The sequence below is a fragment of the Arabidopsis lyrata genome, assembly GCF_000004255.2.
Source record: "Arabidopsis lyrata subsp. lyrata unplaced genomic scaffold ARALYscaffold_8, whole genome shotgun sequence".
Classification (NCBI taxonomy): Eukaryota; Viridiplantae; Streptophyta; class Magnoliopsida; order Brassicales; family Brassicaceae; genus Arabidopsis; species Arabidopsis lyrata.
In genome coordinates, this window is record NW_003302548.1 from 22533847 (window position 1) to 22561132 (window position 27286).

At 34.7% G+C, this 27286-nt stretch overlaps 8 protein-coding genes and 1 long non-coding RNA gene across 9 annotated transcripts; 5 read left to right on the top strand and 4 right to left on the bottom strand.

The window, feature by feature from the left end:
• Positions 1-370: 370 nt before the first annotated feature.
• On the bottom strand, positions 371-1316 carry LOC110225653. The gene is made up of 2 exons (XR_002329879.1): positions 908-1316; positions 371-827 (listed from the first exon to the last, which is right to left on the bottom strand). It is a non-coding gene; the product is annotated as an uncharacterized LOC110225653 (long non-coding RNA).
• Positions 1317-1375: 59 nt separating this feature from the next.
• On the top strand, positions 1376-2681 carry LOC9302798. The gene is made up of 2 exons (XM_021015535.1): positions 1376-1905; positions 1991-2681. The coding sequence occupies exons 1-2, from the start codon at positions 1813-1815 to the stop codon at positions 2627-2629; spliced, it is 732 nt and encodes a 243-aa protein (XP_020871194.1). The 5' UTR covers positions 1376-1812; the 3' UTR covers positions 2630-2681.
• Positions 2682-3173: 492 nt separating this feature from the next.
• On the bottom strand, positions 3174-6039 carry LOC9301117 (L-ascorbate oxidase homolog). The gene is made up of 7 exons (XM_002866680.2): positions 5628-6039; positions 5406-5515; positions 4754-5121; positions 4315-4660; positions 3862-4227; positions 3703-3781; positions 3174-3614 (listed from the first exon to the last, which is right to left on the bottom strand). The coding sequence occupies exons 1-7, from the start codon at positions 5784-5786 to the stop codon at positions 3411-3413; spliced, it is 1632 nt and encodes a 543-aa protein (XP_002866726.1). The 5' UTR covers positions 5787-6039; the 3' UTR covers positions 3174-3410.
• Positions 6040-7635: 1596 nt separating this feature from the next.
• On the top strand, positions 7636-9969 carry LOC9301118 (probable disease resistance protein At5g66910). Its single transcript, XM_021029857.1, is given in 6 exon segments — positions 7636-7894; positions 8211-8679; positions 8750-8809; positions 8812-9152; positions 9226-9587; positions 9678-9969. Coding segments are annotated over 6 exon segments (1605 nt in total). The 5' UTR covers positions 7636-7759; the 3' UTR covers positions 9916-9969.
• Positions 9970-10001: 32 nt separating this feature from the next.
• LOC110225817 (probable disease resistance protein At5g66900) lies at positions 10002-10757 on the top strand. Its single transcript, XM_021015835.1, has one exon. The coding sequence runs from the start codon at positions 10002-10004 to the stop codon at positions 10755-10757; it is 756 nt and encodes a 251-aa protein (XP_020871494.1).
• A 131-nt stretch (positions 10758-10888) lies between these two features.
• LOC9301119 (probable disease resistance protein At5g66900) lies at positions 10889-14123 on the top strand. The gene is made up of 5 exons (XM_021029848.1): positions 10889-11838; positions 11918-12321; positions 12431-12786; positions 12872-13077; positions 13171-14123. Exons 1-5 carry the CDS (start codon positions 11196-11198, stop codon positions 14001-14003), a joined length of 2442 nt encoding a protein of 813 aa, XP_020885507.1. The 5' UTR covers positions 10889-11195; the 3' UTR covers positions 14004-14123.
• A 724-nt stretch (positions 14124-14847) lies between these two features.
• Positions 14848-16518, top strand: LOC9301120 (probable disease resistance protein At5g66890). Its single transcript, XM_002864999.2, has 3 exons — positions 14848-15214; positions 15345-15562; positions 15659-16518. Exons 1-3 carry the CDS (start codon positions 15003-15005, stop codon positions 16492-16494), a joined length of 1266 nt encoding a protein of 421 aa, XP_002865045.1. The 5' UTR covers positions 14848-15002; the 3' UTR covers positions 16495-16518.
• A 28-nt stretch (positions 16519-16546) lies between these two features.
• On the bottom strand, positions 16547-18983 carry LOC9301121 (serine/threonine-protein kinase SRK2I). The gene is made up of 9 exons (XM_002866681.2): positions 18586-18983; positions 18209-18283; positions 18011-18112; positions 17877-17930; positions 17684-17776; positions 17434-17526; positions 17241-17345; positions 17069-17167; positions 16547-16991 (listed from the first exon to the last, which is right to left on the bottom strand). The coding sequence occupies exons 1-9, from the start codon at positions 18757-18759 to the stop codon at positions 16701-16703; spliced, it is 1086 nt and encodes a 361-aa protein (XP_002866727.1). The 5' UTR covers positions 18760-18983; the 3' UTR covers positions 16547-16700.
• Positions 18984-20694: 1711 nt separating this feature from the next.
• Positions 20695-24276, bottom strand: LOC9302800 (LOB domain-containing protein 36). The gene is made up of 3 exons (XM_021012368.1): positions 23399-24276; positions 21835-22893; positions 20695-21140 (listed from the first exon to the last, which is right to left on the bottom strand). Exon 2 carries the CDS (start codon positions 22863-22865, stop codon positions 21918-21920), a length of 948 nt encoding a protein of 315 aa, XP_020868027.1. The 5' UTR covers positions 22866-22893; positions 23399-24276; the 3' UTR covers positions 20695-21140; positions 21835-21917.
• Positions 24277-27286: the final 3010 nt, after the last annotated feature.

The following is a 27286-nucleotide window of genomic DNA, read 5'->3' on the forward strand; positions in this document are numbered from 1 at the left end:
CATTTCGAAGAGCTAGATGAGTTTCTTTATTTTTTATCTATAGATTACGAGATAAAAATTGTTGAAATCGAGTATTTTCGTTTATTGCCATTTCCACGGTTGCCTCTGGTACTGATCTTGCTTCTCTAATCGGTGTGGTGATATCACGTTCATCCTCGATTATCATGTTATGCATTATAATGCATGCAGTCATTATATCATGCAATACCTCTTTTTTCCAATAACGTGCTGCTCCTGCAATGATAGCAAACTTGGATTGTAGAACTCCAAACGCACGTTCAACATCCTTCCGACATGATTCTTGTCTTGCTGCAAATAATTTTTTCTTTGGACCTTGAGGATCACTTATAGTCTGAACAATAGTTGACCATTTCGGATAAATGCCATCAGCTAAGTAGTAACCCATGGTGTACTCTTGTCCCTGAATAATGTAATTAGCTGGAGGAGCGATACCTTGAGCAAGTTTTGAAAATAAGTTAGATGAATTCAAAACATTAATATCGTTGTTGCTGACTGGCATACCAAAATAGGCATGCCATATCCATAGATCGTAATCTGCCACAGCTTCAAGAATTATTGTGGGTGATCCGCTACGGCCTGCAAATTGTCATGCCCATGCAGTTGGACAATTTTTCCACTTCCAATGCATACAATCTAGACTACCCAGCATTCCAGGGAATCCACGTTGTTGGCCGATATTGAGAAGTCGGGCAACGTCCTCTGATGTTGGGACCTGAGATACCACTCCGAGAACAGTTCTACAATGGCGCGACAAAATCTCTTCATGCATTCAATTGCTGTAGACTCTTCTATTTTGATGTATTCATCTGCAGCATCAGCATGCATACCATAGGCCAAAATCCGAAAAGCAGCCGTTACTTTTTGGAGGTGGATAAGCCCATTTTACCAGTCACAAGACGATGTTGGGTGAAGTAGTTGTCATGTTGTTTAACAGCATCAACAATGTGGAGAAATAACTTCTTTGACATTCGAAATCGACGATGGAACTCTCTCTCACCATACACATGATTATTAGAAAAATAATCATTGAATAAATTAAGATGAGCATTTTCTCAATCACGTTGTATAACTGCATGACCATGAATAGAGCCTCGATGACTTACATGATCGCTTTCTTGAGTAATTTGGTGAAGAAGGTGGTTGTTGTTGACATACAAATTTGCTGCAATTTGTTCTTCTCTCTCTGTTGATGCATTTTCATTCATCAGCCATTCATCAAACTCAGATGAGTCTGAAGAAGAAGACGAATTTATAAAAGAAGATGGCTCTCCAATATTAAAATTCATTTTTACTAAGTTGTGATGTTGTGATGTTTTTGGTGAAACGTCCATGTATACATTTTTATAGATATATATTTTTTATTTGAGAAGATAAGGAAATCTTTCTAATTTAATCTACACCATCCATTAGATCTCTCATATTATCAGCCGTTGGATTAAAATCATATCCAATCCATCCAACTTGATAAGAAAATCTAGAAAATTGATTTGTAGCCATTCATTTGAAATCTTTTACATCCATTATTGTGTATAAATAATACACTTCATGCAATGAAAAAAATCACACTTCAAACAACTCATTTTATAAACAATATGGAAAAAAGTAGAGGCTCATCATTCACTCAACAAGAAGATGAGTTATTGTGTCGTGTATATTTAGAAATATCCCAAGATCCCATTGGTAGCAATAACCAAGCTATAGGGAAATTATGGGAAAAAATTAAAAAAAAGTTACAATAGTCAAAAAAATGGGAGTTGGGAAATTAGAAGCAATAGGTCATTACAAGGTATAATGAATACTATTATTTATGCGGTTAGGAATTTGAAGAGTTGCATAATCCAAGTGGAGAATATGCATCCAAGTGGTGCGTCGGAAATTGACATTGTAAGTATATAATTTTTTCTACTCTAATTATATATGATATATGTTTGTGTAAATAACTAAATTTTTTGTTCTAAATGTTATGCAGATGGAAAAAGCCAAGAAATTGTTGGTACAAGTTGAAAAACTAAAGAAAGGTTTTAAATTCGACCATGTATGGAATTTGCTGAAGGATATTCCAAAGTTCACAGACAATGTTAGCGTCGGTATTCCAGATACTCCTAACACCGAGAGCGATATCGCCAGTTCTCCAACATCACAATCTCCGGGAATGTCATCATTTTCAATCAATTTAAGCAGTGAAGACGGTGGATCAAATTCATCACAACGTCCCATTGGATCGAAGAAAGCAAAACTCAAAAGAAAGATTGCAGAAGGTAATAATTCATCTGTTGACACTTTGGTTTCTTCAAACAAACAAATCCTAGATTTCTTAAAAGAAAGTGCAGCAACTAGGGAAAAAAGTTACGAGCTAGCTGAATTGCGTATGCAAAATCAAGCAAAAAAGTTAGCCCTAAAAGAAATGCACGAGGAGAATAAAATCTTGTTAAAAGATTTAGACACTATTGCTGATAGTAATACCCGTGAGTATATTCGATCTGAACAAGCAAGAATCATACAAAAAAGAAATCAAGAACAACCACAACAATCTCCAATTTCACCAAATTTTTATGGACCATATTTTGGTGATCTTGGAGGTTCGGGATCAAATTTACCTGAATATTAGTATTGTTGTAATATATAATTTGTATAATATTTATGTTTTCATGTAATTTTCTTTTCTTTTCTTGTTTTATTGTGTAATAAATTTGCTTAATGTAATATTGTTATTGTGTAATATTTGTTTTTAATGTTATGTAATATTTTATATTATTTTAAAGTGTTTCTTTATTTTTATATGAAAAAATAACTTTCTATTTATAAGACATAAAAATTTAAGGACTAATATGATAAAATAATAAATTAGTAAAAGTATTTCTAAAATATAAATAATTATGAGGACCAAAATGCAAATAAAAAAGATGAAACCTCAAAATTTGAGGTTTTGAGGTTGCCTTTGGAGAACCAAAAACCTTATATTTGAAGATTTGAGGTTTCCTTTGGAGATGCTCTTATACGAGTCCGTCACCAAGACACCAATGGTTGAAGAAGTCTCTAATGTTTGATGAATCTGGATGATGATAATACTAGATTACATGTACGATTTGCGTTGTTTTTTTTATCCACAATGGGTTGATTCTGAGGAGGGGATTCTTTAGGAAGCTTACTCGTTAGACCGCAAGAGATTTCGATTAGAAAAAACACATGAATAGAATTGTATATAGGAAGATTATTATAAAACTCCAATCTAGCCTACCAATGAACCATAAATTTCCTCTTCCCTTTAAGTGTAAACAGCCCGCAGCCATACTCTCATGACCAGAAAGAACAGACCAAATTGAATCGAAAAAACCTTTTTAAGTAAATAACTTTAAGAAAGAACAGAGGAAAACTATAAGAGGATCTCTCTAAAGGTGTCTTCCAACAGCTTTGCCACAGAATTGAAGATTGTCAGGAGGATTGTATTCATTGGCAAGACTCTGCACTGGATTCCATACTTTTAGATAAAACTGTTGTCCTGAATATTGTCTTTCCCATATCGCTGATCTCATATTCCACATCCCTTGATTGTCCAAAGACACCAAGATTGTTGTCCAAGACTTTGGGTAGACCTGCATTTATCCCATAAATTACAACACATCAAGAACACTAGAAACAAATCAAAGTTTCTGACTCTTTTTGTTGTTGTTGTTGTTTTACCTGAGTAGTGTGTCTGGTAAGAGCATCAACAAGATTGTAGAGTGATCTTTTTGCAGGTGTCCATTGTCCAGAACCAAATCTAGATTCATAAGAGAGAAACGTTAGCAAAAATCTTACTTGAGTTAGAAATAATACGAGCGGTGACAGAAGAAGACTCACCCAACGACCCAGAAGTCATATCCGTCAAGATGCCAAGACTGCATTGACTTCTCATTGTTCTGAAACACAATTTCAAGGAAATCATGGAGAGATGTTTGAACAACGGATGTTGCAACAGTTGGAGGAGAGTTAGAAGGGACGCTTTGAATGGCGTTGGTGCTGAAAACTCCACTGATTCCAAAGTGATCAGCGAGTTTAAGAGGCGTCTCTGAGTTTACATAAGAGACTCCATTGACTGCATATCTTTGCTTTCCATTAATTAAAGGAGCTGAATTTGAGAACACAAATGACTTCGTTGGAGTGATCATTCCATAGTGGAATGATCCTTGAGGGTTTGGTCTAGCTGCATTTGCTGTTAAGTTCCACCTAAGCCCAAGAAGTAAACACCATTCATAATCTAATCCTTCGGATTTAAACATTTCTACGTTCTTTATAAGTAACTGATCTTTGTACCTGAAGGTTCTAGCTTGTCTCATGGACCAAACAAGCTCTCCAGGTGGAAGAGCAGGCTGATCACCAGAAGCTGGGACGCGGGAGTTAGAATAACGCAACAAACCCATAACAGAAACTTTGCTTCTAACGAACCGGGTGCTTGCGACGATGTAATAATCTCTAGGAGATTGGTTTAAAGTAACAAGAACAGCTAAAGACTGGCCAACATGAATGTCAAGAGAATCATAATCAGTTTGAATAACATGAGAGCCTTCAACTTCAACTACTTTCATTGTATGTCCTTGGATTCTGAAATTGAAACTGCTTGATAAACCAACATTGGAGATTCTGAACATATAAGTCTTCCCTGAAAGATTAAACCATACAGACAAAGTAAAACAAACAGAACCAAATCACTCAAACAACACAATTCATGGAAACTGAGACATTCATGATTTACCTTGGTCGCCTGAAAATGTTGATTGAGTTTGTCCATTTATGAGCATCCCATCGGGAAATGGAAGAACCCCACCAGAATCCAAACGCTGTTGAAGCGTTTTGTGGTTGGTTTTAAACCAATCACCAACGAGTAAAGTGAAATCTGCGGTTGGGAGAGGGTAAGGGATTGGGATTCCAGGTCTTGCGTAGACATTGATGGCTCCGAATCCACCCGCGGCTTTGTGAAAAGCGGTGGAAGGGAAGTAATGGAAAGTTCCAATCTGATCTTTGGTTTGGAATTTGTAAGTGAAGTTTGAGTTTGGTTGGATCGGACAGTTTGTTCCCAAAACACCATCTTGCCATGAGTTCTTCCTCTGCTTAATCCCATTCCTAAGCCACACACGTTGAACCAGATCAAATACCAATTTCAAGTGTGAACCCAATTAGCCTAAAACTCTAAATTGATCGATAAAGTTTTCAGCTTTTTCGAGTTTAAACACTAAAGATCAAATCTTTCAGAGGACTAATCCACAAATGCCTTAAAATATAAAGATACATTAATCAACTGGGTAACGCAAAACAGAGGACTTATTCTTTTGGAAGCATTTGAAAATAATAAAGTTCAAATCTTTAGGTTTTTTTTTTTTTTTTGAATCAGAAAATAGTGAAATTACCAGGTCAAGAGGAAAGGCTGGTCAAGTTTGTTGATGAGGTTGAGGATGATGTTGTCATTGGTCACAACATCAAGCTTTGGACCAGGAAACTGACCATTGATGAGAATAACCTAAACAGACAAACAAACAAAGCATCCATAAAGAGTATAAAAGGTCTGAGTATCAAACAAAAGTGGGATTCAGAGTTTCTATAAATGGAAACTACTGTTGTTATTGTTGTACCTGTTGAGGAACACCAAGAGGAGAGATAATGCCATAAGTCACAGTCCAAGTGTAAAACTTGTAAGGGCTTTCTCCTTTCACTATCACCAAACTGCTTAAAAGAGTCAAAGCTCCAAGAAGAAGAAGAGGATTAAGCAAGGATGCTGTTTTTATTTTCATGGCTTCCTAAAAGAATGATACAGACAAAGAGATTGAAGACAGCTAACAACTCTTCTTCTAAATGGGTTTGAGAGAAATGTAGGGACTTTGGTCTATAAAAATGCAATTAGATAGCGAAAGTTGTGGGTGACATAAGTAAGTGAGAGAAAAAAAGAAGTCACAAAGGTGGTTCCAATCAATGACAGGTGAAGATCTCGAGTGTTGCTTTTATTTTATTGTTTTTTTCGTTTGGTCAAATAAAATCATATTCAACTCCCTCATAAATCAACTTCAACAATTTTTTACACCCTTTAGATTTTAAAGTCAGAACTATAGATCTTATACATAGTTGACGGCAGATTTGATCTTATACATTATCCAGTATCATTCACATTTGTAAATGCTGGTCTGGTTTGTTGTAAAAGTATAAATTTTGCTGGTTTTGTTGATTAGTGTAAAATGAAATAAAGTTGTTAATGTGAAAAAGGTGGTAGTGGATAATGCGGTGACAACGGAAATATTGAATGGTTTCACGCGTTTTGGTTTATATGATTATTGCTTCCAGCCAAAGCTTAGCTTTCATTATTCGGATAACGGATACCATAAAAAGCTAAATGGAATTAATTTAAAACTAGAAAACGAAAAAGGAAAAAGTGGAAAGATATTGAGTAAAACAGACAAGAGTTTTAGTTTTAAGAAAAATGTTTCCTAATTAATCGCCGCTGATTAGATTCTACCTTTTGCACTTTTCTTCACGTTTACGACCAAAGATAGAAGCAAAACAAAACAAGAAAGCTTTTTATTTTTCTTGGCAACTAATTAACGAAGTTTCTAGTTTTCTACTTAAAAGAAAAGTTTTTATACTAGTATTATGCTTTTGGGAAACGAGCATCTCTTGTGATGGGCTCGGCGTTGAGCTATTGAAAGTTGTGCCATTTTTCCTGATTTATTGTAAATCTGATACTGAAAATGATAATTTAATTTAATTTGTTTGGTGAATTCCAAAGTTTAAAACTGTAAGTTGCAAAAGTTGACAAAAATAACTCGCCGTTGGGAAATTAGTCGGTGAAATATGGTCCACCTACTATTAAGCAACACAATGATGTATCCGGGAGGATTTTTATATAATGAAGCATGTGAGGAGTAGTTGATTAAGCATCATTGTCTTCATAATTCATTAAAATATTAACCACTAATTTTGATTATTTGTTCTTCTAGACTCGGGCTACCTTTTTTGGTTACATGAAGTGTTCGCAAATGAGATGTACATTACTTGATTGTAGTGGCTTTTTGTCGTCTCCGTTTGTGATTGTCTTGGATCCTGTTTTTTGGGTTAGATTGTGTGGTTATAACTAAACAGTATCTTCGATATTTTGAATCATTCAGACGAAAAAAAAAAAAAAAAAACTCTTAATGACCACTATTCAGACTAAACGAGTAATATAAAAGAGTCAACATGGGCTTGACCCAATTCGGACATGTGGAAGTTCTCACAAATAATGGTCAGATGTCTCTTGTTTTGATCCTATTTTATTTATCTGAAACGAAATTACGAGCCATTGAATTGAATTGTAGGGTTTTTCTTTTGGTCGATCTATGGGTTTTAAAGTTATGAGCTTTTTTCAATTACACACTATTTCTCTGGGCCCATGTATATAGTATAAGGTCTATCTCAAATGGGCCGATTAAGGAAAACTATAATATATAAATGGGCCTGAAACTTTTATTGTAATGACGTCAGAAAAACAAATTTCGAGGTACTGTGAAGTGAAGTCAACAACGACGACCGAGATTGCTTTGCAAGTAAGCTAAAGCTAAAGCATCTGACTTCGTCTTCCTTGTCTAATCTTGTCGACAAAATCTTAAACACAAAGCTTACTATTACAATCTTATTAGTCCATAACTTACTATTACAGATTTTTACAGAAAAAATCTGTGAGTTATTTTTTCATTCTTTGTTTTCTCTGTTTTGCCAAATTTCCGAGGAAACAAGAATGAACGATTGGCTTAGTTTGGTATTAGGAGCTTTGGCCTCCGAAGGTCTGAAACTTTTGATTGCTGAGGCAAAGAAGGTTTTAGCTTTCAAATCTGTGTCTAATGAGCTCGCATCGGATATGGAGTTTTTGCTTCCGGTGACCAGCCCCGGCTCAGATGGGTAGGGCGGAAGTGCGACGGCCCGGGGCTTTTTTTTTTATAAAAAAAATTTACATATAAAAAGGTCCAAATATTTTTTTAAAATATTATTAATATGAGAATTATATTTTAAGAGGCCTAATTATTTATAAGAAAATGTATAAAAAGGCCCAAAATTTTTAAAATAACAATTTTTACTATAAAAACTCCGCAAAATTTTTAAAAATTAAGTAAATTTTCTCTTTGTATATAATAATAGGCCAAAAAAATTTTTTTTGCCCTAAGGCTCTCAAATATATTGAGCCGGGGCTGCCGGTGACCACACAGATCGAATCGTTGCAAGATGTTATGGAACTACAAGATCTTAAAGACATGATCGTTGAAGCTCTTGTAGTGGTTGAGGAGTGTTCACGTATCAAGAAGTGGAATATACTCTTGAAATCTAAGTACACGACAAAAGTTGTGGAAATCAATAGGAAGATGTTCAAGTTCTGTCAGGTTCAACTACAGCTTCTTCAGTTTAGGAACCAATTGCAGTTTAACAATTATCTCCAGATCATCAATAAGAAGCTCGATCTTTTGAGTGTTTCTTCTCCCTCTCCTGTTTTCTCGAAGCGTTGTTCGGTTCCCAAGCTTAATACGGTTCTTGTTGGATTGGATTGGCCATTGATGGAGCTGAAGAAGAAACTCCTTGGCAATTCAGTGGTTGTGGTGTCTGGTCCTCCTGGTTGCGGGAAGACCACGCTGGTTACTCAGCTTTGTGACGATGATAAGATCAAAGGTATGAAGTGTCTTAAAGTTTTGATCTTTACACATGTTTCTTGTTTCTCACGTAGTGTATCCATTGGCAGGTGAATTCAAGAAAATCTTCTTTAGCGTTGTGTCGAACACCCCTAATTTCAGGGCCATAGTACAAATTTACTTCAGGACAACGGTTACGGAGCAATTACATTTGACGATGATTCTCAAGCAGAAACTGGCTTAAGAGATCTGCTGGAGGAACTCACAAAAGATGGTCCTATATTGTTGGTGTTGGATGATGTGTGGCGTGGATCAGAATTCTTGCTTCGGAAATTTCAAATTGAATTAGAAGATTATAAGATTTTGGTGACTTCTCGGTTTGACTTTTCGAGTTTATGGTCCACTTATCATTTGGAAACTTTGAAAGATGAAGATGCTAAAGCCCTTCTCATTCAATGGGCATCGCCGCCTCTACATACATCTTAAGATGAGTATGAAGATCTTATCCAAAAGGTATTATTAGTTTCAACCTTCTAGTTAGTGAAAACACTAGATTAATCTTTTTCTTTTTTCACATGGATTGTAGATATTGAAACGTTGCAATGGATTCCCTCTCGTAATTGAAGTAGTCGGCATTTCACTTAAAGGACAAGCTCTGTATTTATGGAAAGGCCAAGTGGAAAGCTGGTCTGAAGGGGAAACAATTCTTGGTAACGCTCATCCTACTGTCCTAAAACGTCTGCAGCCTAGCTTTAGTGCCCTGAAACCCCATCTTAAAGAGTGTTTCTTGGACATGGGTTCATTTCTTGAGGACCAAAAGATACATGCTTCGCTTATAATTGACATATGGGTGGAATTATATGGTAGAGGTAGTACTAGTACTAACATGTACATGAAATACCTTAATGACCTTGCTTCCCAGAATCTGCTTAAACTTGTTCCTCTCGGGTATGTTGTTGTTTCTTTTTCAACATTTGTTTCATTGCACCTTTTTGGCATCTACCATTTGATCTTGAACTTATTTGTTTTACTTACCAGGACAAATGAGTACGAAGACGGATTCTACAATGAGTTGTTAGTCACTCAACATGATATTCTGAGGGAGTTGGCTATTTTTCAAAGCGAACTGGAACCAATCCTGGAAAGAAAAAAACTAAATTTGGAGATACGAGAGGACAACTATCCGGACTGGTGTTCGAATCTAAGGCAACCTATTAATGCTCGACTTTTGTCTATTTCTACGGGTAATTCTTTCAGATTCTCTTTTTTGTTCTGAAAATTGTGCATAGAGATTATATATCTGCTGTTTCTAGAAATATGACCTCCCGATAAACTATGCTCGGGTCTTTTTTTTGGTTACAGATGATATGTTCTCATCGAATTGGTTGGAAATGGATATATTGCCCCAATGTTGAGGCTTTAGTTCTTAATGTATCTTCATCAGACTATGCATTGCCAAGCTTCATTGCCGGAATGAAGAAGCTGAAGGTTCTAACTATCACAAATCACGGTTTTGTTCCAACAAGATTAAGCAATTTCTCGTGTTTGAGCTCATTACCAAATTTGAAACGGATTAGATTGGAGAAAGTTTCAGTCACTTTGCTAGACATTCCCCGATTGCAACTAGGCAGTCTTAAGAAGCTATCTTCGCTCATGTGTAGTTTCGGTGAGGTTTTCTATGGGACTGAAGAAATAGATGTCGCTAAAGCCCTATCGAGTTTACAAGAGATTGACATAGACTATTGCTATGATCTTCTTGAGTTACCTTATTGGGTCTCTGAAGTTGTTTCATTGAAGACCCTTAGCATCACAAACTGTGATAAGCTCTCTATACTTCCAGAAGCTTTGGGCAACTTGAGTAAACTGGAAATGTTGAGGTCATGTTCTTGTAATAATCTCACTGAGTTGCCTCAAGAGATTGGCAAACTAGAGAAGCTGAAAATGATCTGGATGAGGAATTATACGGGATGCAAGTTACCTGATTCAGTGACGAACCTAGAGAATTTGGAGGTCAAATGCGATGAAGAAACTGGATTCTTGTGGGAAAGATTGAAGCCAAAAATGATAAATTTGAGAGTTGTCAAGGAGGAAATAGACTTATCGTCAACATGGGCTTGACCATATTCGGACATGTGGAAGTTCTATTGCTCTGAAATTATGTGTTTTTTTTCTTCTAAATAAATACGCATGTTGTGTTGGGCCGTAGAAACATAAAAGGCATAATTGAATACTGGCCCAATATAGAAAGGCTTACTCTCGCACGTATGAAGAGAGCACGAAACACGTTCCGTCTATCGAACCACGTGTGGTTAACGTAGAAAGGCAAAACGCAAACGCAGCCGCCATTTTCAGGTTATTGCACGGCAATGGGACCGAGTCTGAGAAGTCAAAGCAATAAAGCAATTCGTCCCCTTTGTCTATCTACTACCATCGTTTTCCACATACATCGATAATTCCAGAGATCCCCTTTTTAGCTTGTTTGATTTTCAGCGATTCTACAGACAAAATCTGAGAGTTTTTTTTTCTTTTTTTGGGTTTTCTCTAAACTTTGAAAGAATGAACGATTGGGCTAGTTTGGGATTAGGTTCTATTGGGGGAGCTGTGTTTTCCGAGCTCTTGAAACTTGTGATTGAAGAAGCAAAAAAGGTCAAAGCTTTCAAACCCTTGTCCAAAGATCTCGTATCAACAATGGAGAGATTGTTTCCGTTAACTCAAAAGATTGATTCGATGCAAAAAGAGCTTGACTTTGGTGTAAAGGAACTTAAGGAATTGAGGGATACGATTGAAAGAGCTGGTGTAGCTGTTCGAAAGTTTCCAAGCGTCAAGTGGTACGAGAAATCTAAATATACTAGAAAAATTGAGAGAATCAATGAGGATATGCTTAAGTTCTGTCAGATTGATCTCCAGCTTCTTCAGCATAGGAATCAGTTGACGTTGTTGGGTTTGACGGGAAATCTTGTGAATTCGGTTGATGGTTTAAGTAAAAGGATGGATCTTTTGAGTGTCCATGCGCCTGTTTTTAGGGATCTTTGTTCGGTTCCCAAGCTTGATAAGGTTATTGTTGGATTGGATTGGCCATTGGGGGAGCTAAAGAAGAGACTCCTTGACAATTCCGTGGTTAGTCTTGTGGTTTCTGCTCCTCCTGGTTGCGGGAAAACAACGCTGGTTAGTCGGCTTTGTGACGATCCAGATATCAAAGGTTTATACATTAAGTCTTAAAGTTTCGATTTTTACTCTTGAATTGTTGACATTGTTTCTCATGTAGATTTCATTGGCAGGGAAGTTCAAGCATATCTTCTTTAGTGTTGTGTCAAGTACTCCTAACTTTAAGGTCATAGTACAGAATTTACTCCAACACAACGGTTATGAAGCACTTACATTTGAGAATGATTCTCAAGCAGAACTTGGTTTAAGAAAACTGCTAGAGGAACTTAAAGAAAATGGTCCTATATTGGTTGTCTTGGATGATGTGTGGCGGGGAGCGGAGTCTTTACTTCAGAAATTTCAAATTAAATTACCGGATTATAAGATTTTGGTGACTTCTCGGTTTGACTTTCCGAGTTTTGGTTCCAGTTATCATTTGAAACCTTTGGAAGATGAAGATGCCAGGTCCCTTCTCATTCATTGGGCATCGCGACCTTCTAATGCGTCTCCAGATGAGTACGAAGATCTCCTCAAGAAGGTTGTTGTTTTATTCATCTAGATGAACCTATACATTTGTGATCTAAGAATTCTGATAACTATATCAATAGATCCATCTTTTACTTTTTTCATATGGTGAGCTAATGCAGATATTGAAACGTTGCAATGGATTCCCAATCGTAATTGAAGTAGTCGGCGTTTCACTCAAAGGACAATCTCTAAATACATGGAAAGGTCAGGTGGAAAGCTGGTCAGAAGGGGAAAGAATTCTAGGTAATCCTCATCCAACTGTGCTAGAATGTTTGCAGCCTAGCTTTGATGCCCTGGAAACCAACCTTAAAGAGTGTTTCTCGGACATGGGCTCGTTTCTTGAGGAACAAAAGATACGTGCTTCAGTAATAATTGACATGTGGGTGGAATTATACGGTAAAGGTAGTAGTATCTTGTATATGAAGTACCTTGAAGACCTTGCGTCCCAGAATCTGCTTAAACTTGTTCCTCTCGGGTATGTTATTTCTGTTTCAAATCTATATCTTTGCACCTTCTTGCCATCTACCATTAGTGGAACTTATTTATTTCTTTATCAGCAGAAATGAGCACGAAGACGGTTTCTACAATGATTTCTTAGTCACTCAACATGATATCCTTAGGGAATTGGCTATCCGTCAAAGCGAATTAACGGAAAACATAGAAAGAAAAAGACTAAATTTGGAGATAAGAGAGAATACATTTCCAGACTGGTGTTTGAATCCAAGACACCCTACTATTAGTGCCTCTTTATTGTCTATCTCTACGGGTAATTTTTTGAACTTAGTGATTATACAAATCTCTGCTGTTTCTAGAAATATGACTTCCCTATAACTATGATTGGTCTTTCTTTTTCTTGCAGATGATTTGTTCTCATCGAATTGGTTGGAAATGGATTGCCCCAATGTTGAGGCTTTAGTTCTTAATCTCTCTTCACCAGACTATGAATTGCCAAGCTTCATTGCTGGAATGAAGAAGCTAAAGGTTCTGACAATCACAAATCACGGTTTTTATCCAGCAAGATTGAGCAATTTCTCGTGTCTCAGCTCATTACCAAACCTGAAACGGATTAGATTGGAGAAAGTTTCAGTCACTTTGCTGGACATTCCCCGATTGCAACTAGGCAGTCTTAAGAAGCTATCTTTGGTCATGTGTAGTTTCGGTGAGGTTTTCTATGAGACTGAAGAAATAGATGTCTCTAAAGCACTATCGAATTTACAAGAGATTGACATAGACTATTGCTATGATCTTGATGAGTTACCTTATTGGGTCTCTGAAGTTGTTTCATTGAAGACCCTTAGCATCACAAACTGTAATAAGCTCTCTACACTTCCAGAAGATATGGGCAACTTGAGTAAACTGGAAATGTTGAGGTTGTGTTCTTGTAATAATCTCTCTGAGCTGCCTGAAGCGACTGAGAGACTCAGCAACTTGCGGTTTCTGGATATTTCTCATTGCTTAGGATTGAGAAAGTTGCCTCAAGAGATTGGCAAACTAGAGAAGCTGAAAAAGATCTGGATGAGGAAGTATTCGGGATGCAAATTGCCGGATTCAGTGACGAATCTAGAGAATTTGGAGGTCAAATGCGATGAAGAAACTGGATCCTTGTGGGAAATGTTGAAGCCAAACATGATAAATTTGAGAGTTCACAAGGAGGAAACAGAGCATAACCTGAACTGGCTTCAAACGTTTTAAGTTTTGAGTGAAAAAACATTTTCATAGCTTGTGTGGGTCTTGTAATGTTATTCTCATGTAATCCAATGTAAATGGAATGGTTCTTTAAAATATTATTTAATAAAACTATATATGTGCATATGTGCCAGCGAGAGAGTATTTTACAAGTTGATTAATGCTTTTTTTTTTTTGGTTAATATTGGATTATTGGTTGTTATCTAACATATAATGTCGATAATTATTTCCAAGTAGATTGAGATTGAATTAAAAATTTGGATGATAGTTTTGTATTATAAGCTGGAAATTTTTTTGTTCCTACTGAGAAAATGTCATGCCAAACATTTTTGTGTACGCCAATCTTTTTAAACCATTTAATACTACTAAATACTTGGTCCTTATCTAAATTGAATAAATTTGAACAGAGTTATTCACCAACATTTTTGACAAACTATAATAGTAATATTCAACATTCTTCATTTTAATTTAAAATATAGTCTTGTAAATTCTTTGAAAATCCTAAAATATGAAGTCTATCTCATCATATAGAGCCTTTAAGAAGAAAAAGTCAAAAACAGTAGTCAGATGCAAGAAATTATTTCTTATTAATTACAAAGGGATCATACTGGATTTTTATTTTCCAAAAAATTGTTTTTCCCTGCAAAAATCACCACTTGTGTAGTAAAATAAAACCTTTTAAAGAGATTTTTTATTTTTATTTTTATCACATTTTAATCTAATCAATAAGCATATTTCTTCCGTGTTGGTCAAGTCACCTTTTTCCTTTTGCTAATTAAACTTATCTTATGGGATTGATATAAGTTTCTCCATTCAAACTCTGTGTTTTATTCAAAGTACCGCCTGACTTTTCCGTTATAAATTCATCTAATGGGTTTTGTGAAGAGTCACGTTTATATAATAAAAGAAAGAGTCAGTCAATAGAGTAAATTTCTATTATATTTCTTTGTTTTCAGCATTGGATCTTAATTAATTCATAAATCTTCTTCATTCATAGGAACCATTATGGATTCGAGATCGGTCCAAAGCTTTGAAGCCTTGCCCCATAATCTTCGAGAGTGTTTCTTGGACATGGCCTTATTTCTTGAAGACCAAAGGATAATTGCTTCATCTATTATTGACTTATGGTCTGCATTATACGGTAAAGAGAGCTTCATTTGTATGAATTACCTCCAAGATCTTGCCTCCCACAATCTCCTTAAACTTCTTCCTCTTGGGTATGTTACTTTCCCACTCATCTACCAATTCTTGACCCTAAAGCCTATAGAAAATGGTTTCACCCTATTTTTCATTATTTTTAATAGATTTGTTTTCCCAACTTTCCTTTATTTATTTGCTTTAATATAGGAGAAATGAGTATGAAGATGGTTTCTACAGTGAGTTATTGGTTAAACAAGAAAACATCCTTAGAGAATTTGCTATAAATCAATGCGAAAAAGAGTCGTCTTCGATTTTCGAAAGGAAAAGATTAAACTTGGAGATACAAGAAAACAAATTCCCAAACTGGTGTTTAAATCCAAAACAACCTATTGTTATTAATGCATCTCTAATTTCTATCTCTACCGGTAATATAATTATTTCTTCACTCTGTTTCACACACCCTTTAAGCATATTTACTTCATATGATTGATCTTCTTCTTTTTGTTTTGTTTTGTTCTTAGATGATTCATTTTTATCATCAAGTTGGTTTGAAATGGATTGTCCAAATGTTGAAGCTTTAGTTCTTAATCTCTCTTCATCAAACTATGCATTACCAAACTTCATTGCGACAATGAAGGAATTGAAGGTTGTGATAATCATAAATCATGGTCTTGATCCTGCAAAGTTAACCAACTTGTCTTGTCTCAGCTCTTTACCAAACCTGAAACGGATCAGATTCGAGAAAGTATCAATCATTTTGCTTGACATTCCCAAACTTGGTCTCAAGAGTCTTGAGAAGTTGTCTTTATGGTTGTGTCACTTTGTTGATGTTCTCAACGAATTAGAAGTTAATGATGTTTCTAAAACTTTACAAAGTCTACAGGAAATCGAAATTGATTATTGCTATAATCTTGATGAATTACCATATTGGATCTCTCAAGTTGTTTCATTGAAGAAGCTTAGCGTTACAAATTGTAACAAGCTTTGTAGACTCATAGAAGCTATAGGTGACTTGAGGAATCTTGAAATGTTGAGACTTAGTTCTTGTACTAGTCTCTTAGAACTGCCTGAAACGATTGATAGACTCAACAATTTGCGGTTTCTTGATGTTTCTGGTGGCTTCCAATTGAAAAAACTACCTCTAGATATTGGAAAGCTCGACAAGCTTGAGAAAATTTCGATGAAAGATTGTTATCGATGCGAGTTACCGGATTCGGTGAAGAATCTAGCGAATCTGGAGGTGAAATGCGGCGAAGAGACTGCGTTGTTGTGGAAAAGATTGAAACCAAAAATGAAGAATCTAACGATCACAGAGGAAGAGACAGAACATAACCTCAACTTCCTTCAACTGTTTTAAGTCAATTTGCTTTTGTGTGTGAGATTTTTTGTAACATTGGAATATATTTATATATACACAGATATGATATTTTACATTACATATATAGGTATGCAAGAAACAAACAGAGACAATACAAAAATGGTAGAAATTGAAACCAGAGGATCAGAACACTGGTCTTAGAACAGATAGAGAAGTGTTTTGGTCATTAAAAAAGTTTTTTTTTATTAGAGAGCGTAAACTATCTCTCCGCTACTGTCAATGTCGATTTCAGATTCAGAATCAAAGTCATCCATGTCATCGTCAAGATCAAGATTGTCTGTCATGAAATCATCTAGGCAACGGTTTCGAACAGCGGGAATCGTGGCTTCAGAGATGATTTGCATGATTGTGTCAAGGCTCTGCATTGGTTGTTCAGGCTCCTGAAACTGGCTTCCTGTGTTGCTCTCGTTCATTAGATCAGCTGGGAGATTCTTCAAGAACCAATTGTGGGTTTTGATCTCTGGAATGCTAATTCTCTGTAACAACATCAAACATCAGAATGTCATCTGGCCGATGGTTAAAGATTAAGAGATGAGGAAGGGGAATGACTTACGGTAGCGGGATCAGCCACAAAGATTCTTGAAATTAGATGACAGCAGTCAGGTGATATCCGTATGTCATCAGGGATCGAGTATTTAACGCTAAGGATTCTCTGTTTCAGGATCATAAAGAGAATAAGAGGATGCTCAAGAGATAAACAAAGAAACAACGTTTTAAGCAGTTACCTGTATTGTTTTCCGATAGTCTCTGGGCTCATCTGGATCTTCGAACGGATAAGCTCCAACCAACATGACATATAAGGTCACACCACATGACCACACATCAGCAATCTGATATTTGTAACACTCAATAATTGGTTATTCACCCATGGAAAAACGCAGATTACAGAGTAATTTATTTTAAAAAAGACGTGTTTACCTTGCCATCATATTCCTGACGAAGCAGAACCTCTGGAGCGATGTATGCAGGAGTACCGACAGTTGACTTTGGTTGTGAATGAAGAACAGAAGACTGACAAAAAGAAATGCATAAGCAAACACTTCAAACAGACATTTGAACTAGTATATAGGGCTAAGAAGAGACAGGGGAAATTAGCATGAGAATAGAGGAACCACAAGTGTACAGTTTCTGATACCAAAAGAACAAAATATTGTGTGATAAGTAATACCTTTGAATATCCAAAATCACAAATTTTTAATCGAGGAGCAGGACTCCCATCCAACAATGTATTCTCAAGCTTTAGGTCGCGATGGCAAATTTGCTTCACAAGAAATGAAAAAAGCAGAGTATCATTAACAACAAGTTCGGAAAAAAACGAGGATACAAATCCATAGGCTCCAAGAAACAATGTCTCTACATACCATTGCATGACAATAACTGACTCCAGATATAAGCTGCTGAAAGAAGAACCGAGCCTGTACAAGAAGAAATCAAAAAGATCAAAAAATAGGGAAACCGAAAACCTGAACTTCCGAGAAGAGAATCAAATACAAACCTCATCTTCATTAAACCGTCCTGCATTGCAAATCCGCTCGTAAAGTTCACCGCCAGAAGCATATTCCATTATGATAGCCAGATGAGTCGGTGTCAAAATGACCTATCCTCAAGTACGTACAAGAAACAGAGTTTAAAGAATCACTCTGGCTTAACAAAATGCAAAGACAAGAACTGAAGAAAAGTGTTTAACTTTTACCTCTTTAAATCTGACAATATTAGGATGCCTTAATGACCTGTGGTTAATAATTTCCCTTTGAACATTCTCATCAATCTGCAACTCCAATAGTAACAAGTACTCAGCCACAAGTCATTCACAACTATCCTAATCTACAAAAGCACAACACTCAAAACCAACTAAAATCCTAATAATATTCACTTAAAGCTCGCATCTTTAAATCACAAACCATAACACACATTAAAAGCACTCAAAAGCATAATCATCATCAAACAAAATCTAAAAACGCTAAATTTAAGTACTAAACCATTAAATCAAACACTAAAAATAAACGATCACTGAACTTCCAAAAATAGAAAAACTAAAATATAAAAAGATGAGATTTTTATATATGAAACCTTGTCTCCTCTCTCGATGTACTTGACAGCAACAAGCTCTTTAGTGAGTTTATCTCTCATAAGACGAGCAACACCAAAATTACCAGAACCAATATCCTTAACGAAGTCATATCGATCACTGTCGTGCATAATCGGCATATCCATAGGTCCTGTTGTCACTGGAGCTCGATCCATCTCTGATCACAAAAAAAGAAATTCGAATCTTTTCTACCCAGAAGAGAATATGTTGTTGTTGTTGTTGTTATTAAGTCGCTGGAATCTAGGAAGAAGAAGATTCGAGAAAATGGAAAAATATCTTCAAGAAGAGAACGAATGAGGAAAGTTGAAGAAAGAAAAAAAAATCAATAATTGGTTGCCCCAAGAGATAAGGATTATCCCAAAACGACAACGTTCTGTGCTTTGATACGACAAGAGCCGCCGCGTTTTGATGATGATTGCTTCGTAAGAAACTATAACCCAAAACAAAATTAATTAAAAATTAAAATGAAAAAAAAAAAAAGGAAAAAGAAAAAGCGCGACTTGACTCGTCCTTGTCTCCTTAAAAACAAACTCTAAATTCTCTGTATTTATCCGTTTCGATTTCTTTCTATTTTTCTTCTTTTTTTCCATTTTGAGAATTAGTGTCAAACAAATATATAGTTGTGAGAAAAATAAGAAAAAAGAAGAAGATATTTTGGTTTTGAATAACAAGATATTTAAAAAAAAAATAGTTTCGAGGAAAACAGAAGCTTGAAAGTCACGTGCTGCAGAAGCGGCCATGTGATGAAAGAATATTCGATAACATTATGCCGTTACTTGACGGTGTTAAACGTTAACACTCACTGCAAAAACGGAACGGAGCTCTGGAGACGGTGATGAATGTTGATGCACTGACAGTGACGTGGCAATTTCTAAGCTTTTAAATTTAATTGATGGGCCTGTCTCTGATTTTGTTAAAGAAAAGGCCTTAAATATATAATCAAATGGCCAGCCCAACTACAACATATAGCATTTTATCATATTGGCATGACATATACAGCAAATCTTAGGTCATTAATTTTGTCGACGCTTAAATTAGAATCTACTAACTAAGGACTGTGTATTAAATTGGATGTTGGATTGACCTAGTTAGAAATCTTTATATGGATTTATTGCGACACGAGACATTGATAAGAGTACCGAGAAGGGTACACTAGTGAGTAGTGACTAGTGTTAGATATAGAGAGATGTATCATGTATGTACGTAGAATTTATTCTTAAGTTAATAAAAAGAGTGAATGGGGTTTATGGGTAAGTGCGCAATTAATGGGTCAGTGCTTAATTTAATGACCGATGCTCATCAATTTCACCACCTTCTCTTTATTGCTATACTAAGCATCCATCCTACTGGTGAGATTAATATACTATTATATGCACATGCACATGAACATTAAGTATCAATACTATTTCTCATGAATCATTCAGGTCAAATATCTAAACCACACTCACATTGATTTAGCTACTGATTTATATGATCATGGTATGGCCAAATTTGTTAAGTGATGAATGAAAGTTTTTAAGGGAGGATTTATAAAGATAAAACGGTGATGATATGGAAGAGAGAGCCAAAAATAAATTAGTGAGTGGTCAAAGATTGTTAATAAATGAACCAACATAATCTTAATTGCCAAGCATTCACACTTAACTACTTCTTTAGCTTCATCTAGCTACTTGATGATTGTTTATAAAGTAGCCTTTTTGTAATTTTTTTGGGACACACTCTCTTTATAAAATGTTGTAGCCTTTTTGTAACTTTTTTGGGTTGCTTAGACTTTTTCTTATTATTTTTATTAACTTTAATCTTTTGTATATTTTTCTCATTTAAAATTTTAGGTATATACACCATATCGATACTTTAAAAAAAATAGAAAGAGTCTCTCAAATAAGAGATTATGAGAGATTTTCTCCACTTTTTTTAGAAACTTTTATTGTTTATTAATACCCTTAACATTTAAAACTATTGTGAGAGACTCCCATTCTACTTGCTGTAAATGGGTTATCCTAAAAAAAAAAAAAACAATTAGTAGGTAAAATAAAACGAGATTTAATTTTTCAGAAGCAACAAATATAAACGCGGGATAGACAAAGATGGATTATTCAAACTTTTTATTTAATATTTCCGATTGACATCGGATATGTGATAAGCCACTCGGGCAAGTAACCCTTCTCTTGACATCTAATTTACAGATAGATTTGCAACCAAAAACACTAATTTCTCCTTTTCTACTTAAACCAAAAGAAATGTCAAAAAATAGTAATAGGAAGATACAAGAAAAAGAAAAAGTAGTATTTGTTTCGGGGATGGAGTGGAGATCATGTTCAATTCAATTTGATACGAGCCTTTGGTTTATACTTTATACTCGTCACCAAAACTGTCTGCGGGACACAAAAATCAACCAAATAACGGTGACTTCTTTGTGAGTCGTTTGACTTTTACGTGGTGGGTGTCTTTTCGCTTTTGGAAGTGCCGACAAAATTAGGAAGAAAGAAAAACTCGATTGCGTCCATAATGCCTTGAGCAAAGTCAGAGTTTCCAACTGCAGGAAAAGTCGAGCAAATATAAGTAAAACCAAAAACAATGGATCCGAGAGAGACTTAAGAAACAATATTATTATTATAAAGAACTTGATCGATGTGGTTGATGCTTGATACATGCACGAATAAAGTGCATCTTATGGGACAACACTTAAAAGATTTCCAGACAGAAAGGTGTAAGCAAATCTTAGACTCTTAAAGATACCCAAATTTTCTCCTTTTTTCAGCTCTAGTAGGTAGAACAAATTAAAGCCAACATAGATCAAATGATTCAAATTATTACCATATCACACAAGTCTAAACCAAGAAATGGTGAAGTGATGTGACCCACCATGATTTATTTACTTTTAAAGTTTAAACCCTACTTCCCTTTGTTATAATAACTAGGTTAGTTATTTATTTTTTTTTTTTTTTTGAACACCAACTAGGTTAGTTAATGTATTATTGTTCAGAGAATCCAACAAAAAGGAAGTTGTTTAAAAATATGGGCTATGGCTATAAGAGTAGGAGAGTTATTGAAGAAATGACAAGGCTTTTTCATTAAATGTTATATATAAACTGTACTATTCCATAAATAAAGAACATTCAAAATGCAGAGAAAATGAAAAAAAAAAAAAATCTCAATGAAACAAAAATCTAAAACCCTAATTGTTATTTATCACTTGTGAAAATTTAAATCAATTTTTTGCCACGTACCTTAGGAAATTTGTTTAGAGTTTATCGAGCAAGCGAGAAGGTCAAAGGCCGTATCTTTTTTTATTACTCCTCAATTAGCGAGATTAACCAATGACACTCCTTCTACCCTCCTCGCTCTCTGAATTCGGCTGCGTCAGCGTTTGCGTCTCCTGCGTTTGAAGCGGTAGCGGCTGAGAAGATTGTGTAGGTATGAATAGTTGAGCCTCATGATGTTGTTGCTGTTGATGATGATGGTGTAACTGCTGATCCGTATGGTAATTATTATTCGTCGAAGGACTATCAACAAAGTTACCTCCAAGAGACATTCCGGTTACCGCTGTACCACCGGAGCTTAACTGATTAAACCCAGTAACCGTAACTGAACCGGCCGGTACAGAGTCAAACCCATTGTTAAACCTCAAAATCTCAGCTTGAGCTTGGTTTTGATGGTGTGGACTACTACTTCCTCCTCCTCCATAAGCTCTAAACATCTCATTTTGTTGCTCTCTCGCAACCGCTGCTAACTGCTGAGCCTCAAAGATCTGTTGTTGCTGTTGATGGTACAATTGTCCGGTTGGAATACCCATCATTGGCAACAAGTTATGTTGATGCTGAGTCAACACAGACGCTGAAGAAGAAGATGGTCGTTGCGGTTGCGGCGGTGGAGACATGAAATGCGGTTGAGGCGGTTGGAGAATAGGAAGCATAGCTTGAGGACCAACGTACGTAGCAAGCTCTTTCTTGGCGTTTTCAAGATCTTGTTGCAGCTGTTTAAGACGGTGTTGAAGGATTGAGATTAAACCGACGCAACCGTAAACCGGATCACGTAGTCGAGCTTCTGCTTCGTAGAATAGAGAGTTTACTGCGTCTTCTCTATGGTTAGAGGCAAGCTCGTTGAGAAGCTTAGCCACGTTACTTGCCCCAAAGACTTTGTGAACGTATGCGAATTTCTGAGGTTGGTCTGGTGGGAAATATGGAGCGAATACACATTCTTGTGTGCATTTTCTTCTCAAGAATTTACAAGCTGCGCAAGGAGAGCTTGAAGACGCCATTTTTGTCTCTCTTGAGAGACTTGAGAGCCTGAGAAGATATAAAAGAAAGAAAAATATTCAGTTTCTTTAAATTAAATAGGAGTAGAAATTATCTTGAAAATAATGAAATAGGGATCGTGAAAATAAATGCATCGAGGAAGCTTCGTGTAAGTCATTAGATGAAGTTGAGAGATTGTATATAAATGTTATCGTGATTCGTGCAACAAAAAATTTCCGTACAAGTAATAGAATAGTGAAATGGAAGGAAAAAAATCAATTTTCTGATTATAAACATTAAGAACCAAGATCAAGATGACCAAGAAAAGTTTTCAGATCTGTTTACAAGGCAAGAAGATTTATTTTTCGAAAGGAAATAAATTAGGTTTATGTGTAGGATAACAAGAAGACGAAGAAGATCAACAGATTCCACAAAATTAAACAAGATACTATAAATATCATAAATGATCAAAGTAAAATCTATCAATATCAATCTCTATCAATCAAACTTTTAACTAAATCAAATCATCGAACAAAATAGGAAAAATCAAACTTACCTCAATTAAACAACGAATCTTTCTCCTTTCCAAAAACCTCTCTATGATCTTTGTTTTGCTAGCTTCGTATCTCACTCTCCTCATCGTTTGATTTCATGATCGATAGCGAGATAGGTTGAGTGAGTAGGAAGTAACTATCGGGCTCTATGGTTTCTGAGAAAACCCAGAGAAACCCTATTATTTGATCTGATCTACGATTTATTCTGCCCTAAGGCTGAAGATTTTATAAAACGAAGAGAAAACCAATAAAAGATCATGAAGGAGAAGAAAATGGGAAAAAAAGAAAAAGGAAGGCTTTTCTAATGACGGGGACGATCTTTTATATCAGTGAATACGCCACAAACCATAGCCGTTGAGATTACAAGAGAGAGTGATTTACCGTCGTTGGATCTCATAATTATTAATTTGGGTTTTAAGTTTTAAGCAAGTACATGTAATTACAGATTTATCCCTGAATTATTTCCTTTTTAATTTTAACTTTAATTATCCCCTAACTGCTGTCTTTGTCTCGAGATAAGTCATTTTCACTCCAAAAATCTTAAATTGATACGAAATCGTTACACAGTTACTTGAAAAAGTCAGCCCCACGAATACACCAATTTTGTTTTTATTTCCTTCTATTAACAAAATCTTTATTACAATTCAGTCCAACGTCGGTCCAATTATTGAATCAAATATATTTTTAGCTTAGATTTGTATTTAACTTACGTGCCTTTGAGTAAGATGATTATGGTCACATGCCAACTGGAGATAGAATTAAAGTGCTTCGTTATGAACAACACAAGTCTAATGTTGCACATGGTTATGTTTTCATCACTGATAATTGTTTTTTTTTTTTTGTTAATCTGTAGTATCGAGTAACTTATATCATTGAATGCAATATCACAGTCAAATTTTTAAGAAAAAATCGTTAAATAAATGTAGGTAAGCATTCATTGCTGAGAAATTTGAACAGTGTCGGAGTACTATTTTATATAGAAAAGAAATATTTTAAAAAAAAAATTCAATTTAAAGTAGAACAAATTTATGTTCTCGTTCCCCCTAAAACTAAAAGTAGTAAATTTCTACCAAAATTAATAAATTATAATAACAAAATTGACCATTTGTAGGGGTATTATTGTAGTTACATACCCAGCCCACTATGAGTTGCCGCACGTGCGCCAGAACCAAAATAATCAACGCAGTTAAATAAAGTTCGGTCAAAACTTCACCACATGGACTTACATAATTTCTTCTTTTTGTCTCATCATTCATTTATTAAAATTTTACTACAAGATTAAAAGGAGAAAAGGATTTAGTCTGATAGTCATATAGATATTCTGACTTATATGATAAGGGCACTTTCAAACGGAAACGCGTAGACAGTTTTAACTTGCAAACAAACATATAATTTTCACGATAATATTTCCATGAAAACGATCAAGATTTTTTTCAAAAATTAGCTTTGGTGATAATATGTTAAAAATAAACTCAACTACTAATGTTTTTGAACAAATAATCGATTATTATTTCTTATATCAGAATTACAGACAATAAATTTCTACACTTTAACTAAAAATAAGGAAAAAATCACAATTAAAAAGTCATCGATAGTTATGTACGCTTAGGTCAGAAAATCATTTAAAAAACAAAAGTTTCAAGGGTGCACAAATACCCATATAGATAAAATAATGATAGTGTATTGGTTTTCAGTTTTCTCCCATTTGTATCGTTGAGTTTTATGAAACCTAGGCAAAAAAATTAACGTAGAAACGTAGAAAAGTAGCATACGGAAAAAAATACAAATAACAAGGGATTGGCGTCAAAAGTTGGTATACAATGGCACTTTTCATACGTACTCGTACCGTCGTACGCATTATACTACATTTTAACTTAAACAAAAATTATGCTCTTTCTGTTCCTAGTTTTGCTTTTTTTACTTGTTCCATCAAAATTGATGTTTTGTAAAAACATTATTATTATTTTTGTTTGTGACCAATAGTAGAAGGAGAGAAGTAAAACTAATATTATTAAACTAACAAAATAATAATTAAAAAATATAAAAGTTACTTTTTCTTAATTTGTGTGTAAAACTAAAATATCATTGTTTTAGGAACAAAGGGAGTACATTTTAACTAGTTATTTTTGAATTTTGATAATAACTAAAAAAAGTGTACGCACTTTTCATTATTTTTGATACAAACCAGCTGTTTTAGAAAACCTTCACTACATAAAACATTCTTACTATTAATAAAAATTTAACAATACATAGAAAACTCTTGAAAAGAAAACAAAAAAAAAAAATCTAGGAGTTGAGATCCGATCTTTAAGACGTCGATCTTTAATACATATTACATACAAATTTGTTTCATTCGTGCAAATCTGATGGCATTCCTGTAATAAACTATTAGAGTAGAAGTAGAACGACGAAAATAGAGGACCAATTGGCTGACGTCGTCCATAGCCAATAGAGTAAGACGGAAGTTTAAAGGTAGGACCAAGTTTTAGAAGAGACAAAAACAAGATATAATACTACATCATATCATCGCTCTATGAATAAATCAAATTTTATAAACGATAAGAATTATAAAAGTTTAATGATGCAAAAATACATTGAAATATTTTTATGTTTTTGGTTACGGTGGTTTAAAACGTACTAAAGTTATGCTTCTCGCTTACTCTTCAGTTAGGCATGAACAAAAAACCGCTAACCAAATAACCGATCAAACCGAACAAAAAATATCGAATCATATTCGAACCGAAGTTTTTAAAATATACGAATGGTTAGTAAAATTCTCTATCCAAACTAACTAAAACCGAACCGAACCGATAACCAAACAGTTAACCGAAAAATCCAAAAACCTTAAGATACTCAAAGATAATATCCAAAACTATAACAAACTCAAAATAATAATTATTTTTAAATTCAAAAACAATCAAATACTTTAAATAATCAAAATATTCCAATATTGTTTGTTATATTTATCAATGTTAAATACTCTTTTACAAAATTGAATCAAATTTTAATTTTCTTTCTAACATTTTTTTTTTTTTTTGTATTTTCTTCGGTTAATTTTGGTTAGTTTCGGTTATATTCGGTAAATTTAAGTTATTTTGGGTAAAAACCCGAACCAAACCGAACATGATAAAAGTTTGGTTAGTTACGATTATCTATTTAAATATCTAAACCGAACAGAACCGAACCGAACCGAAATTCCTAAAATATCCGAATGGTTATTATATTACTATATCTAAATTAACTGAAACCGAACAGAACCGAACCGAAACCAAATAGTTAAACGAATGTCCTGGCCTATCTTCAGTTGTACTGTTCTAGTTACGTATATTTTTGTTTATGAATATGCTGTAAATATGAATATTTGTTTATTTGTCTTCTAATTCGTTATTCTTTCTTGTGGCGTGGGACTTGTGAGGTTGATAATTTGGAGAAGGAATTTGAGATATAAGATAAAAGACGTAAAACACTATTATTTTTTTTTGTCTCATTCTAATATATATTATAAGTTAAAAGTTAAAAAATTCGTTGGGTTTGTTATATATATATCATTGTTATATGTTGACTTTGTTATTTGCTATGATCTAAATAGGATATGATAGACACTGTCACGTGCAATGGACCGTCCCTCATTTGCATGATATTATTGTTTTTGTGAGTCTTATAGTAATATTCTGATTGTCTCCCCTCCAGTTACAGTCTTACAAAAACAACTAATTTTTGAAGTGTGAATAGTGATATAATAGATTAGACGGTGGAAACAATTTAATCATATGAAATAAGCATAACAAATATAGCTATTGTCGACAAACCATCAATTTTACCTGCAACCATAGAAATGTTATATATATAAAAAAAGGATATGAAACACAATTACCATGAGCAAAACGAAT